Source organism: Oncorhynchus masou, chromosome 32 (genome assembly GCF_036934945.1).
Source record: "Oncorhynchus masou masou isolate Uvic2021 chromosome 32, UVic_Omas_1.1, whole genome shotgun sequence".
Lineage (NCBI taxonomy): Eukaryota > Metazoa > Chordata > Actinopteri > Salmoniformes > Salmonidae > Oncorhynchus > Oncorhynchus masou.
Genome location: NC_088243.1, coordinates 29113957 through 29128151, shown reverse-complemented (window position 1 = coordinate 29128151; position 14195 = coordinate 29113957). Strand labels below are relative to the sequence as shown.

At 43.0% G+C, this 14195-nt stretch overlaps 1 protein-coding gene across 2 annotated transcripts in view; it reads right to left on the bottom strand.

The window, feature by feature from the left end:
- The window catches only part of LOC135526964 (intraflagellar transport protein 43 homolog A), a 29767-nt gene that overhangs the window by 379 nt on the left and 15193 nt on the right, over positions 1–14195 (bottom strand). The window contains exons 4-8 of one of the 2 annotated variants that reach the window (XM_064955634.1): positions 11980–12018; positions 11093–11139; positions 1568–1640; positions 510–585; positions 255–317 (exon numbers count right to left, since the gene is read on the bottom strand). In XM_064955634.1, coding sequence (XP_064811706.1) covers positions 255–317; positions 510–585; positions 1568–1640; positions 11093–11139; positions 11980–12018 — 298 coding nt within the window. The remainder of the gene's footprint in view (positions 1–254; positions 318–509; positions 586–1567; positions 1641–11092; positions 11140–11979; positions 12019–14195) is intronic. The other variant, XM_064955635.1, reaches the window with a different exon arrangement.

The following is a 14195-nucleotide window of genomic DNA, read 5'->3' as shown; positions in this document are numbered from 1 at the left end:
GAAAAGCAGATGAAGAAAAAGAGGGAGAAAGAAGAAAGCGAGGAAAATAATAGAGGAGGAGAAGCAGAGCAAGACAGAGCGAACATCCCAGGGAAGGTGGGAGAAAGATAGTAGAGCGTGTTAATGCACACATCATAAATCTTGATTACCTAGGAGACTGGAAGGCAACCTCCCCTGGTGCTTCAGAAACAGCTGGACACCCCCCTCACATGGAACACAGCAGCTATATTTACAAAAAAAAAAAAATCACTCACCTCCCGCACCTCCTGTTCTGGAGCCAAAACCTTGGTGAGGAGCTTCAAGTCAATCTCCCCATCCTAGGGAGAGGCATAGACCTTATGAGAACACCCTGAGTGTGCAGAAACATACTCCTCAGAGAGAGGGGATTGATATTGGATGCATCCTAAAAGGACCTCCTTAAAAGGCAGGCTGGGTAATCTATTACAAAGAAAAATAAATGAGCAGTTGAAACCTGGCTGTGTGTGTGGGGCCCATATGAGCTGTCTTACCAGGGTCTGGAAGGCAGAGTACTTCATGAGGTCATTGTCCAGATCTCTGTATGTCATTACCCGGTTCACCTGGATGCTGAGAAGAAGAGCAAACACTAAGTAAACAAAAATCCTATAGTAGACGTGCTATACTAAATGTTGGCATGCTTTTCCTCATTAGAGGCTGTCTATTCAAATATAGCCACTATCTGCATCAGTAAGATATCACCAGACCAATCGACAAACTGTATCATAGTACAGTACAACTTGCAAGTATCACTCTGTGAGACAGATAGCTTCTCAGAAGTTTAGGGTAGTGCTTACAGGGCACGGAGAGTTCATAAAGGACAGAGATCAGGAGATGGGCGCCAAGTGGTAACCGCCTCAATTTGAAACCCAGCTGCTTATCTGTAGTTGAAATTAAGAGGAGGGCTCTGAAAGTGGCGAGGGCCTAGCAGTGCATGCCAGTCCTACTTACTGCACATTACACGCTACATTGCCCCCTCAATAAGTTCAATGTGGATATTATCTCGTACAGAGAACGGGCCCCAGCCTAATAACCCCCGCCGCTGTCATAGCCGCGCTACATAGTGGACACATGTCGGCGCATCTCTCACTGCCCTGTAAATCAAAGGGCCCCACTTGTAAGGGCCCCTCTAACAGCCGTGCATAAATCACACCTTAACTGTTATTTCTGCATAACGGCCCAATATGCCAAGACACCTTCATTACCATGATGAGAGGAGGCAAGGTAACAGTCAAGACACCATCTAAGACCAGTGTATTATTATCTTTAACTTTCAGTGATGTTCAAATGTAGGCCAGGTACTGTACATGGCTCTGAGGGTGGGCTGGGTCTGTAACCCTCCAGAGGTATCTGAACTCAGCTGTCAGGTCCTATCAGGTCACTTCAGAGACGTGAACAGTTAAGTAGCCAGTGAGGGTGAGGAGGCATGTCTGTATTCACAAGACTGACCAAATGGATACACTTCAACTCTGAAAACAGAGTGATGGGATGCTATCTAGGAGTTTGAGTAACTGGAGTCAACTAAAGGAGAGGCAGGTGTTGTTTACAGTACCTTGGAGGAGCAGCAACTTGCATGGTAAGGTCTTCCTCTTGTACTTCATCAAGGTCTGGAATCACTGGTATATCTAAAACACAATGTACATACAGAACATATCAATATCTCATCAATATCACCCTCTCCCTTATTTAGTCATTCAATCTGTACATCGAAAGTGTAAACTGAGAAACAATAGTGGTCAATCACATAAACTGGACATGGATTACAGAAACACTAATTTCAAAGATACAGTCTGCTTTGTGTTTAGTATGACAGTTTGTGTGTACGTGTGAGTGTCTCAGAGTAAATTGGCACCTGATTCATCCCCTCCCTCTCTCTCCCTACATCCTCCGTAGAGCTGCCCTGTCACAATAGCCAGGCGGCCATGAATATTCAGCAGGCCAGGCAGCAGGTCTTCCTGCTGCGAGAGGGGCGCTGGCCAGGGGCTCCCCGGAAAGCACCCCCCGCTACCCCAGCATTTGGGCCCTGTCAGCGCCGCCCACCCCCAGGACCCGCGGTGGCCGGCAGGCCGACCTCCGTGACCACTCTGCCACTCGGACCGGGGCGGCATCCAGCCATGTGCAAGAGTATTTGCTGGCGGGCCCATCTGTGTGGGGTCGGAAGTCACGGTGCGGCCTGGCAGGGGCTGCGGTGCCAGGAGCCGCCAGCCCGCTGCTCAAACAGTGGGAACTCACTTTAATTGGCAAAACGCAACAGGACAGAGGATGGCTCCGCTCCCAAGAAGGACAGGGCAAACTTTCACAGCACATTTCAGATGGACTTTTGTTAGAGTGGGCGAAGGTGTGTGTGTGTGTGTGTGTGTGTGTGTGTGTGTGTGGGGGGGGGGGGGGGGGTGCAGACAGACAGACAGACTGTGAGGAAATAGGATGAATATTGAAATGTTGAAGACACTTAAATGCACCTGTATAATTCATATGAAATTAATACATGCATTATACTATGTTAGAAACAAACATTACAAAATAATAAATATTACATCATATTTGAGGGAAGGTGGTCTCCCCTACTTCCACAACTGAAAATGATAAATTCATACTTAATCCTATCCTTAATATCTAATCCTTGTCGCCATGTAACAACTCTAAATGAGCAACAAATAAAACAGAGACAACTCATGTGCACTCAGAGGAGAGGTCTGATTTTCTGTTGTTTTGTCTCTTTTTCCAATACTGGTTTTGGTTGAAGGCAATTGAAAAGTGCAGCTACATTTCCTTCTGACTTCCTACAGACAGACAGTGTGCTCGGTGTCAGTGGAGAGGCTGGGAGAGAGCAGGGGAGCGGGAGGGAGGGAGCAGGAATGTCAGTAATCTCTGAACACAGCGCTGCACCCTGAGGGGAAAGTCAATAGTGGAGCTAGATAGAGGCCAGGAGATGGGAGGCACGATCTGATGGGAGGAAATATCTGTAGATCTGTCACTATACCTTCAAAATACTTAAAAATACATACTTTCTTGGAGGATTAGTCTACCATTCTCATATAACAGTTAAGCAAATATTTCAGCAATGACAAAATAAAAAGTTAAGGAAGTTATATGTTCCTAGAATGAGCTAAATGAGCAAAGCGATTAAAGTTATGAAGGATTCTTCAGTTGAAGGAAATAACCCCAGCAAATCCCAGCAACTTTACACAGATAACAAACATCATCATCAGTTGATAACTAATTCCGTTCTCTTTTTTTAATTAAATAAAATTTAAAATGCCACACTCGTTTAGCCGCTGACAAGATTCATCTGTGTTTCTGATATCCAAATAAACGCAAGCGCGGGTATTTCATATTCATGAGGCCCCGGTGACACTTTGTCCTCTCATTTACAAAGCACAGTGTTCAGCAGAATCCATCCCCTCCGGACCCCCAATCAAATTTAATGGTCTTAGCGCAATGACATCAAAAAGCCGCGCTGTCCAGCTCTTTGCAAATAGCTTCCTGGGTTGTTCCCCCCCCCACTCTCTCAGCCAATAATGCACTATTAACACTATTCTACGAGAGTTCAAAGTGAAACAGCAAGGGTTAGGTTCTCTATATGCAAACTCTCGAAACACTTTACTTGACACCCAGTGTCATAACACGTTATAATGTCATAACAGCTGACATAACCTGTCAAAATATGGTCATAACACAGTCATGACCCATATACAGTACCGGTCAAAAGTTTGGACACACCTACTCATTCCAGGGCTTTTCTCTACTTTTACTATATTGTAGAATAATAGTGACGACAACTAAATGAATGAAATAACACATATGGAATCATCTAGTAAACAAACAAAAAAAGTGTTAAACAAACCAAAATATATTTTATATTTGAGATTATTCAAAATAGCCACCCTTTGCCTTGATGACAGCTTTGCACACTCTTGGCATTCTCTCAACCAGCTTCATGAGGTAGGAACCTGGAATGCATTTCAATTAACACGTGTGCCTTGTCAAAAGTTAATTTGTCGAATTTGAGTTAATGAGTTTGAGCCAATCAGTTGTGTCGTGACAAGGTAGAGGTGGTATAAAGAAGATAGCCCTTCTTGGTAAAAGACCAAGTCCATATTATGGCAAGACCAGCTCAAATAAGCAAAGAGAAATGACAGTCCATCATTACTTTAAGACATGAAGGTCAGTCAAGCGCAGTCGCAAAAACCATCAAACTGGCTCTCATGAGGACCGCCCCTGGAAATGAAGACCCAGAGTTACCTCTGCTGCAGAGGATAAGTTCATTAGAGTTAACTGCACAGAGTTCAAGTAACAGACACATCTCAACATCAACTGTTAAGAGGAGATTGCGTGAATCAGGCCTTCATGGTCAAATTGCTGCAAAGAAACCACCAATAAAGGACGCCAATAAGAAGAAGAATTGCTTGCGCCAAGAGACACAAGCAATGGACATTAGACCGGTGGAAATCTGTCCTTTGGTCTGATGAGTCCAAATTTCAGAGTTTGTGTTCCAACCGCCGTGTCTTTGTGAGATGCAGAGTAGGTGAACGGATGTGTGGTTCCCACCATGAAGCATGGAGGAGGAGGTGTGATGGTGTATTGCTGGTGACACTGTTGGGGATTTATGTAGAATACAAGGCACACTTAACCAGCATGGCTACCACAACATTCTGCAACAATACACCATCCCATCTGGTTTGCGCTTAGTGGGACTATTATTTGCTTTTCAACAGGACAAGGACCCAAAACACACCTCCAGGTTGTGTAAGGGCTATTTGATCAAGAAGGAGAGTGATGGAGTGTTGCATCAGATGACCTGGCCTCCACAATCACCCAACATCAACTCAATTGAGATGGTTTGGGATGAGTTGGACTGCAAAGTGAAGGAAAAGCAGCCAACAACTGCACAGTATACAGTTGAAGTCGGATGTTTACATACACCTTAGCCAAATATATTTAAACTCAGTTTTTCACAATTCCTGACATTTAATCATAGTAAGAATTCCATCTTAGGTCAGTTAGGATCACCACTTTTTATTTTAAGAATGTGAAATGTCAGAATAATAGTGAATATAATTTATTTCAGCTTTAATTTCTTTCATCACATTCCCAGTGGGTCAGAAGTTTACATACACTCAATTAATATTTGGTAGCATTGCTTTTAAATTGTTTAACTTGGGTCAAAGGTTTCGGGTAGCCTTCCACAAGCTTCCCACAATAAGTTGGTTGACTTTTGTCCCATTTCTCCTGCCAGAGCTGGTGTAACCAAGTCAGGTTTGTAGGTCTCTTTGCTCGCACACACTTTCTCAGTTATGCCCACACATTTTCTATGGGATTGAGGTCAGGACTTTGTGATGGCAACTCCAATAACTTGACTTTGTTGTCCTTAAGCCATTTTGCCACAACTTTGGAATTATGCTTGGGATCATTTTCCATTCGGAAGACCCATTTGCGACCAAGCTTCAACTTTCTCGAGATGTTGCTTCAATATATCCACATCATTTTCCTCCTCATGATGCCATGTGCACCAGCAAAGCACCCCCACAACATGATGCTGCCGCCCCGTGCGTCACATTTGGGATGGTTTTCTTCGGCTTGCAAGCCTCCCCCTTTTTCCTCCAAACATAATGATGGTCATTATAGCCAAACAGTTCTATTTTTTGTTTCATCAGACCAGAGGACATTTCTCCAAAAAGTATGATCTTTATCCCCATGTGCAGTTGCAAACCGTAGTCTGGCTTTTTTTTATGGCGGTTTTGCAGCAGTGGCTTCTTCCTTGCTTAGAGGCCTTTCAGGTTACGTCGATATAGGACTCGTTTTACTGGGGATAAAGATACTTTTGTACCTGTTTCCTCTAGCATCTTCACAAGGTCCTTTGCTGTTGTTCTGGGATTGATTTTCACTTTTCGCACCAAAGTACGTTCATCTCTAGGAGACAGAACGCGTCTCCTTCCTGAGCGGTATGACAGCTGCCTGGTCCCATGGTGTTTATACTTGCGTACTATTGTTTGTACAGTTGAACTTCTGACCCACTGGAATTCTGATACAGTGAATTAGAATTGAAATAATCTGTCTGTAAACAATTTTTGGAAAAATTACTTGTGTGTCATTCACAAAGTAATTGTCCTAACTGACTTGCCAAAACTATAGTTTGTTAACAATACATTTGTGGAGTGGTTGAAAAACGAGTTTTAATGACATTCGGCTTCAACTGTATATGGGAACTCATTCAAGACTGTTGGAAAAGCATTCCAGGTGAAGCTGGTTGAGAGAATGCCAAGAGTGTGCAAAGCTGTCATCAAGGCAAAGGGAGGCTACTTTGGAAAATCTAAAATATATTTTGATATGTTTAACATTTTGTTGGTTGCTACATTATTCCATATGTGTTATTTCATAGTTTTGTTGTCTTCACTATTATGCCACAATGTAGAAAATAGTCAAAATAAAGACAAACCATTGAATGAGTAGGTGTGTCCAAACATTTGACTAGTACTGTATTTATACCTGTTGTTACATATATTGCATTATTTTATGGCTGGTAATGACACCTACATAAGTGTCAAAAACCACATATTTTCAAATTAGTTTTTCCCTGCCAAGAAGTTTCCTTCCTTTCCTTTGTTGTTGTTGTATTTCATTATTTGTCATGTTTTTTTCTTCATATTTCAAATAACTTTTATGACACTGTCAAGAAGCATTATGACCATCATAATCATATAAGCCAGATAGGCCTAACACGTACATGCTCTTATATCAGTCATCAGTCAAAAAGACGGTGTCTTGTCCTGCTCCTGCATTCATCCGTCTTCAGCAACAGGGCACTGGGGTAGGCGCATGTCTGACAATCTGTGCGCAATTACAATGATAATCGAACATGGTACATTTTATATATAAAACCCACAAAACCTACCACACAAGGCAAAACATTCCTTTACACCATATATTTGTGCGCAATTACAATGATAATCGAACATGGTATATATTATATGTATATATACATGCATGTGTATATCTATACATATACATATATATATATATATACACATACATACATACATATATATATATACACATACATACACACATACATATTATATATACCATGTTCGATTATCATTGTAATTGCGCACAGATATATAACATACTGTTGGCTATGGTGTAAAGGAATGTTTTGCCTTGTGTGGTAGGTTTTGTGGGTTTTGACACTCTTATATAGGTGTCATAACCAGCCATAACATAACTACAGTGGTAACTTGTGTGGGTTTTGACACTATTGTGTAAGTGTCATAAATCCAGCCATAACATAAAGCAATATATGCCAAACAGGTCTAAACGGGGGTCAAGACAGTGTTATGACCATATTATAATAGGTTATGACAAATTGTCAGCTGTTATGACAAATTATGACATGGTTATGATCGTGTCAATGTGTTATGTTAATGTGTCAAGTAAAGTGTTACCCAAACTCTATTACTAAGTGAAAAAAAAGTAAAACATTTTAAAATGAGCTTCAAATTCAACCTATTACTGGACGTCAAGAGAGTATAAATAGGAGCTGCAAACAAGCTGCCGTTTTTCTTTCTGAAGGAAAGGGCAACGCAATCAGAAAGAGACGTCTGTTCCCAGCACTGCTGGCACACATTACCTGATACATATCCTCCATTCCCCATTGCAGCCTGGACATCTATCAAGGTTGCTTTGTCTGGCGGCGACTGGGCCAAGCCTATCCTTATTACACGGTCACGGCGAGTTTCCTCGCTGAAGCATGTAAATATCAAAAGGGGATCATTTGCTGTGAATGTAGACATACTCCCAGCAGGCACGCCGCAGTCAGCGACTTTGGGGACACCTCCACACATCACCAGGCAGGGCTGCTATAATCTAAGCAGGGAGGCTATGGGATGATTACCTAGGCACGGACTACATTTGAAAAGCTTATGGGACAATATTCAGCAGATCACTGACAGAGAGAGAGAGAGAGACGGAGACAGAAAAGAAACAGATTGAGAAGAGATTAGTGTGTTTGTAATGGCAGTTCTTTGCAATGAGACTGGCAGGGGACTGTAAGCCAGCCAAGGGGGAGAGAGGGAAAGGGCTAGCCCTCTCTCTCTCTGCTTCTAGCCAGTGGACATAAGGGATAGGGTAGGGGACATAATCAAGATCGGAGGGGCTCTCTCACTAACCCTCAGCACTGCAATTTCCACTGCCCCAGCCGCCGGCACTGTATTAAGAGGTGGCCCTCCACTGAGGAAGTTTCTTTCCAGCTGCATTTGCTGGGTAAGAACGGTACCACTGGGGTCCCCACACAACTGACCCTTTCAGCTAGGGTGTGTGTAAGCATAAGTGTGTGTGTGTGTGTGAGCAACTTAAAAGCATTGTCCAAAACATGTATTACCATTTGTTATAATCGTAAAAAACAAAAAACAGAAGAACAATGAAAAATTAAAAAGGCTTTGTAAAAACTAAGTGGCCATAAAACTAAAGGAAGATGTCAAATGTTGACATTATTTTGTAAATCTAATTCCAGTAATGAAGTTCATAACATCTAAACCTACAACATCCTACAACAATGTGCAAATACACTTTATTAGGATTCTAAGCACATACAGTGCATTCGGAAAGTATTCAGACCCCTTGACTTTATCCACATTTTGTTACGTTACAGCCTTAATCTAAAATGGATTAAATTCACATTTTTCCTCATCTACACACAATCCCACATAATGTCAAAAACACGTTTTTAGAAATGTTTGCAAATGTATTTCAAATAAAAACAAAAATACCTTATTTACAGAAGTATTCAGACCCTCTGCTATGATACTGGAAATTGAGCTCAAGTGCATCCTGTTTCCATTGATCATCCTTGAGCTGTTTCTACAACTTGATTGGAGTCCAACTGTGGTAAATTCAATTAATTAGACATGATTTTGAAAAGGCACACACCAGTCTATATAAGGTCCCACAGTTGACAGTGCATGTCAGAGCAAAAACCAAGCCATGCGGTCGAAAATAATTGTCCGTAGAGCTCCGAAACAGGATTGTTTTGAGGCACAGAAGGGTACCAAAACATTTCTGCAGCATTGAAGGTCCCCAACAACACAGTGACCTCCATCATTCTTAAATGGAAGATGTTTGGAACCACCGAGACTCTTCCTAGAGCTGGCCGCCCGGCCAAACTGAGCAATCGGGGGAGAAAGGCCATGGTCAGGGAGGTGACCAAGAACACGACGGTCACTCTGACAGAGCTCCAGAGTTATTCTGTGGAGATGGGAGAACCTTCCAGAAGGACAACCATCTCTGCACCACTCTACCAATCAGGCCTTTATGGCAGAGTGGCCAGATGGAAGCTACTCATCAGTAAAAGGCATGACAGCCCCCTTGGAGTTTGCCAAAAGGCACTTAAAGACTCTGACCATGAAAAACAAGATTCTCTGGCCTGAATGCCAAGCATCACGCCTGGAGGAAACCTGGCACCATCCCTAAGGTGAAGCATGGAGGTGGCAGCATCATACTGTGGGGATGTTTTTCAGTGGCAGGGACTTGGAGACTAGTCAGGATTGAGGGAAAGATGAACGGAGCAAAGTACAGAGAGATCCTTGATGAAGCCCTGCTCCAGAGCCCTGACGACCTCAGACTGGTGCAAAGGTTCACCTTCCAACAGGACAACGACCCTAAACACACAGCCAAGACAATGCAAGAGTGGCTTCGGAACAAGTCTCTGAATGTCCTTGAGTGGCCCAGCCAGAGCCCAGACTTGAACCCTATTGAACATCTCTGGAGAGACCTGAAAATAGACGTGCAGCTATGCTCCCCATCCAACCTGAAAGAGCTTGAGAGGATTTGCAGAGAATGGGAGAAACTCCCCAAATACAGGTGTGCCAAGCGTGTAGCGTCATACCTAAGAAGACTCTAGGCTGTAATTGCTGCCAAAGTTGCTTCAACAAAGTACTGAGTAAAGGGTCCGAATACTTATGTAAATGTGATGATTATTTTTTTTTTAAATACATCTGCAAAAACTTCTACAAACCTGCTTTTGCTTCGTCATTATGGGGTATTGTGTGTAAATTGATGAGGGAAAAAAATATATAATCAATGTTAGAATAAAAGGCTGTAATGTAACAAAATGAGGAAAAGGTCAAGGGGTTAAAATACTTTCCAAATGCACTGTAAATCCACAGAAGAGGGCTATAATGGTGGGTAGGTGTTTCATTAAGTATGAGAGTAGTAACAGCCGCAGAAACAGTGCTTCTGTTCCTCATCAATATGTCAGTTTAATACGTCAAAGAAAACCTCCTTATACAACACCATCCAGCCCGGCCATTGGCATGTATATAATAGAACTTCTTAAATAATCAGGGGCTCACCACTCCTATCTTTGCTAAGGCAATTTCACCCTCATTTCCCCTGGTGCTTTGCTCCGAAAAATGGAACAATTATCCCAGGCCGTGCTTTGTTGAAATGTCTACTCTGAAATTGTTTGTGATGCGGAGAACCGGGCCCTAAGGTGACCAAGTCAGAGGCTAGCATTGAGCGTTCCCCGCTGGTTCAACGCTCTGAAGCACCTGTGAGAGAGAGAGAGAGAGAGAAGAAGTGTGTGTGTGTGTGTGTGTGTGTGTGTGTGTGTGTGTGTGTGTGTGTGTGAGAGAGAGGAGAAGATGTGTGTGTGTGTGTAACGCTCAAAGGGAAGAAACACTTAAATCCTGATTCAGCCACTGAATAGGATAATTCATTTAGTGAATACTGTATTTGAGGTCTGTTATGGACTGTGTATAATGTGATTTTATGAGGGGATAACCAGTGATCAGCTACAGTTATCTAAACGTATCAAATTAACATATTCACCTGTCACTTTCATCTAAACGATTGTGTTCTCTGGTAAGTTTTGGGTGTCTCACAGTAGGTGGTCAGAAGCAGATGTGCTACAGAGGATTCCTCACTAGCACCGAGAACAAATATGTTGGGACTGTTAAAGAAAGCGATAAGACGAGAGGCAGCTTATCTGCTCTATTTTGGATGAATGTGCTGTGGAGGGACTGGAGGACTCAGCTCTGCCCACCAGAAGAGATGCGGGACTGGGATACAAGGGTGCTCTCACCTCCTTCATCATCCGAGCCCTGGGGGGTTTGTGGTCGAAGGCGTCGGCTGCAGAAACAGGAAGTGGGAGAGTATGAATTATTGAAGGCTTTCAGTGGTGAGGTCATCACAGGGAGCCAGACTTAGACTGAGCTGTTGTGCTTTGATGATGGGCCGGTTTCTGTGGGCTGAGTGAGGCTCTAGATCAGTCTGATAGGAGGCTTGCTCTGCCTCTGTCTGTCTGCTGCAGACTGACTGGGACTGTTTCTACAATACAGCAGCAGACACCGCCTAAAGGCTCCACAGACACAGCAGCATCAGTGGGACTGCCTGGCTGATTGTCTCTGTGAGCAGCTCAGGGCTTCAGTAAACTCAACAGTATCCCTCTAAAAATGAATCAAAAACACAACGGAGGCAGCAAATAAATGGAACTGAGATGGGCTGGTGGTGAAAAGAACATAGATCAAAGGACTATTTTGTAGCGCTGCCTGTGTTTCTTTCGAAGCCTGTGTCTCAACACTGCTATTCAAGCATGGGCCTCCAGCCGTGATGAGTAAAACACACCATGTCCTCTAGTCTCCTTCCATCTCACTACTGTCTATTCAAGGCCTAATATGCAAGTTGGCAACATGGAAGAACTAAAATAACAGGCTAACTTGGCTCCCAACAACAATAAAAGTGATGACAACTCAGTCACGCTGGATTTTAATCACGTTAAGTGATTGTTCTTGGAAGGCGAGGATTAGTTGCAACCAAGTACAGCAATTTCCAAATCAGGGCATCGGGCACAAACATTTAAATTGGTCCAATTTCGATTCCTGTATTTTTTTTTTACCAAATAGTTATTTAATTTAATCAACAACTGAGGGAAATATTTCAGAGTGAAAAGACGAGACTAAGTGAACTTACTCTTCCACGTCCTCCACCATGGCAGGCCTTCTTCCAGACCTACGGAACAGTGAACATAATTGATAGATTATACAACAAAGGAACACAGACAAAATGCTTTTGTGCCACGTAAATAAAACGACTAAAATCTATTCAATTTTAACAGACAAACCAATGACCAATTAGCTTATTGATTCTATTGATATTTGAAAGCTTAATCTTAAAACCACTAATGGTTTCTGATGTAGGCTAGTTGCTTGGTTAGATTTGAGCCTCCTAAGGCTTAGGTGAGGGATGGGCAACTGGCAGCCCCCCTTTTGTAGGCCCGTGGATCAATTTCCCAAAAATGAAAATAGAAACAGAGTCAGAGTCTTAGCCTAGGCAGATACAGGCTCCAAAGGCACAACTTTCCTCCTTAACTCGTTTTAGTGGCAACACATTGGAAAAAAACGAGGAAAATACGTGTACTGTCTTAATAATAAAACTCTTTTCAGATTTTCAGACAATTACGCCTTCGCAGCCTGAATGGAGGATGCTTTATATGGATGAGCCGGTCCATGGGGGACATGAGTGTATTACCAGGAATGCAAATCAAATTTCACTTAGGGCTACTAAAAGGCTAGAGCTCTGACTGCATGTATAAGTATGGATGTGGGTACACAGCCCCGCGAGCCACTGCGTCCCCTCATGATGAATTCAGATTTTTGTGTGTGTCCCCAACCCCCATCAAAGTTGCCCATCCCTGTCCTCGGTTGTATTCTCTGTTTTTCCTCTTCTCTGTTGTTCCTCCCCTGCTGGACCACGGGGCTATTTTCAGACACCTCTCCATTTACACAGCCCAGCTTGACTGCATGCCACGCCCTACACACACTGACAGCATCCCTGTCTTTTCACACATTCTCACCTCAACACACTATTCTTGGCATAACACTGTTTCACACCAGGGTTAGGGGAGATAATATTACACAAAACAGGGCTACTGTCGAATAAAGGTATCCTCACCACAAGCAGCATTAGAAAGGCAAATCAAGACTTAAAATCTTAACATTTTAGACCAAGGCAGTCTGTGAATTTTTGGCTATGAAGACAACTTTTTACAAAGTTACTTTTACATAAGAGTGTTTCTGGATAATGTTTTGGAGGAGATACACGGTACCGGCAGGTTCTACTGGTAGAGGAGTGCCCCCTACTGGTTTTGAAGAAAACAGATACTGTAATTTTCTCTGGACTGAAAACAGCTTTTTAAGGCAAGAGAATGTTGCCCTACAATTATATTTCTTATTATTCCTTACTAGTGTGTATCAATAACCTAAATAAAAAAATTGAAATTACATTATATATGTTTATAAATTGTACTTCATGAATAATCCATTCACTAATCTCTGGAGGCTCCCCGCTCTACAATAGATCAGCATATTCTCTGGGGTTGAAGCCACCACAGGGCCATAGGAGTGTTAAGGGCTCCTCCGTCGAGAAGCAGGAGACCAGTGGTGTAGATGGCAGACACTGGCCAGGGTCCAGACAGAGCTCAGGGGAGACAGAGACAAAGCGGACATGCCCCCCGAGCCAACCCCCTGGCCTTAGGGCCTCGCCTGGAGGGGAGCGGAAGCAGACTCAGCAGAGCCTCACACATGGTCCTCATCCACCCTCTAGTCCACACAACAACCAGCTACGCTAGGGACACTTCACTGCTGTGGGACCTGATCTCTGCTGTATTATGTATGTTTATTTAGCCTTCATTTATAAAGGCTATACATTTATTTATACTTATAGCCTTTATTTATAGAGCCTTTATTGATCTTGTTGTTGAGACAAATAAAATAAAGAAATACTTCAGTCTGACCCCACCTTAACCCACCCTGTCTATCCTTTTTTTTCATATTTCTATGCTGTTCAAAGCGATAACAATAGCAACAGAAGCATCGTGATCAGCTATGGAGTCTGATGGTCAAAGAGAGATCAGAGAGGGAGCCCACCTTGCTGCCCTTGGACTGTGTCCTGGGCTGGTGACGCTTAAGACACATTACAGGTCCCTTGATTAAGACTCATGTAGACTGAAGCGATAGACATGGTAAAACTGTCTGGAAAAAGTTGTTAGGGATAAAATATATTGTGACAACCCGGCTTCAAAAGGTTCATCAATAAACTGACAGATCATTTAGTGTCAATTAGGAGTGATAGATCGACAAATCCTGGGATTTCTGGGCTGGGATTAGTGGGAGGAGGTGATTGAGCAC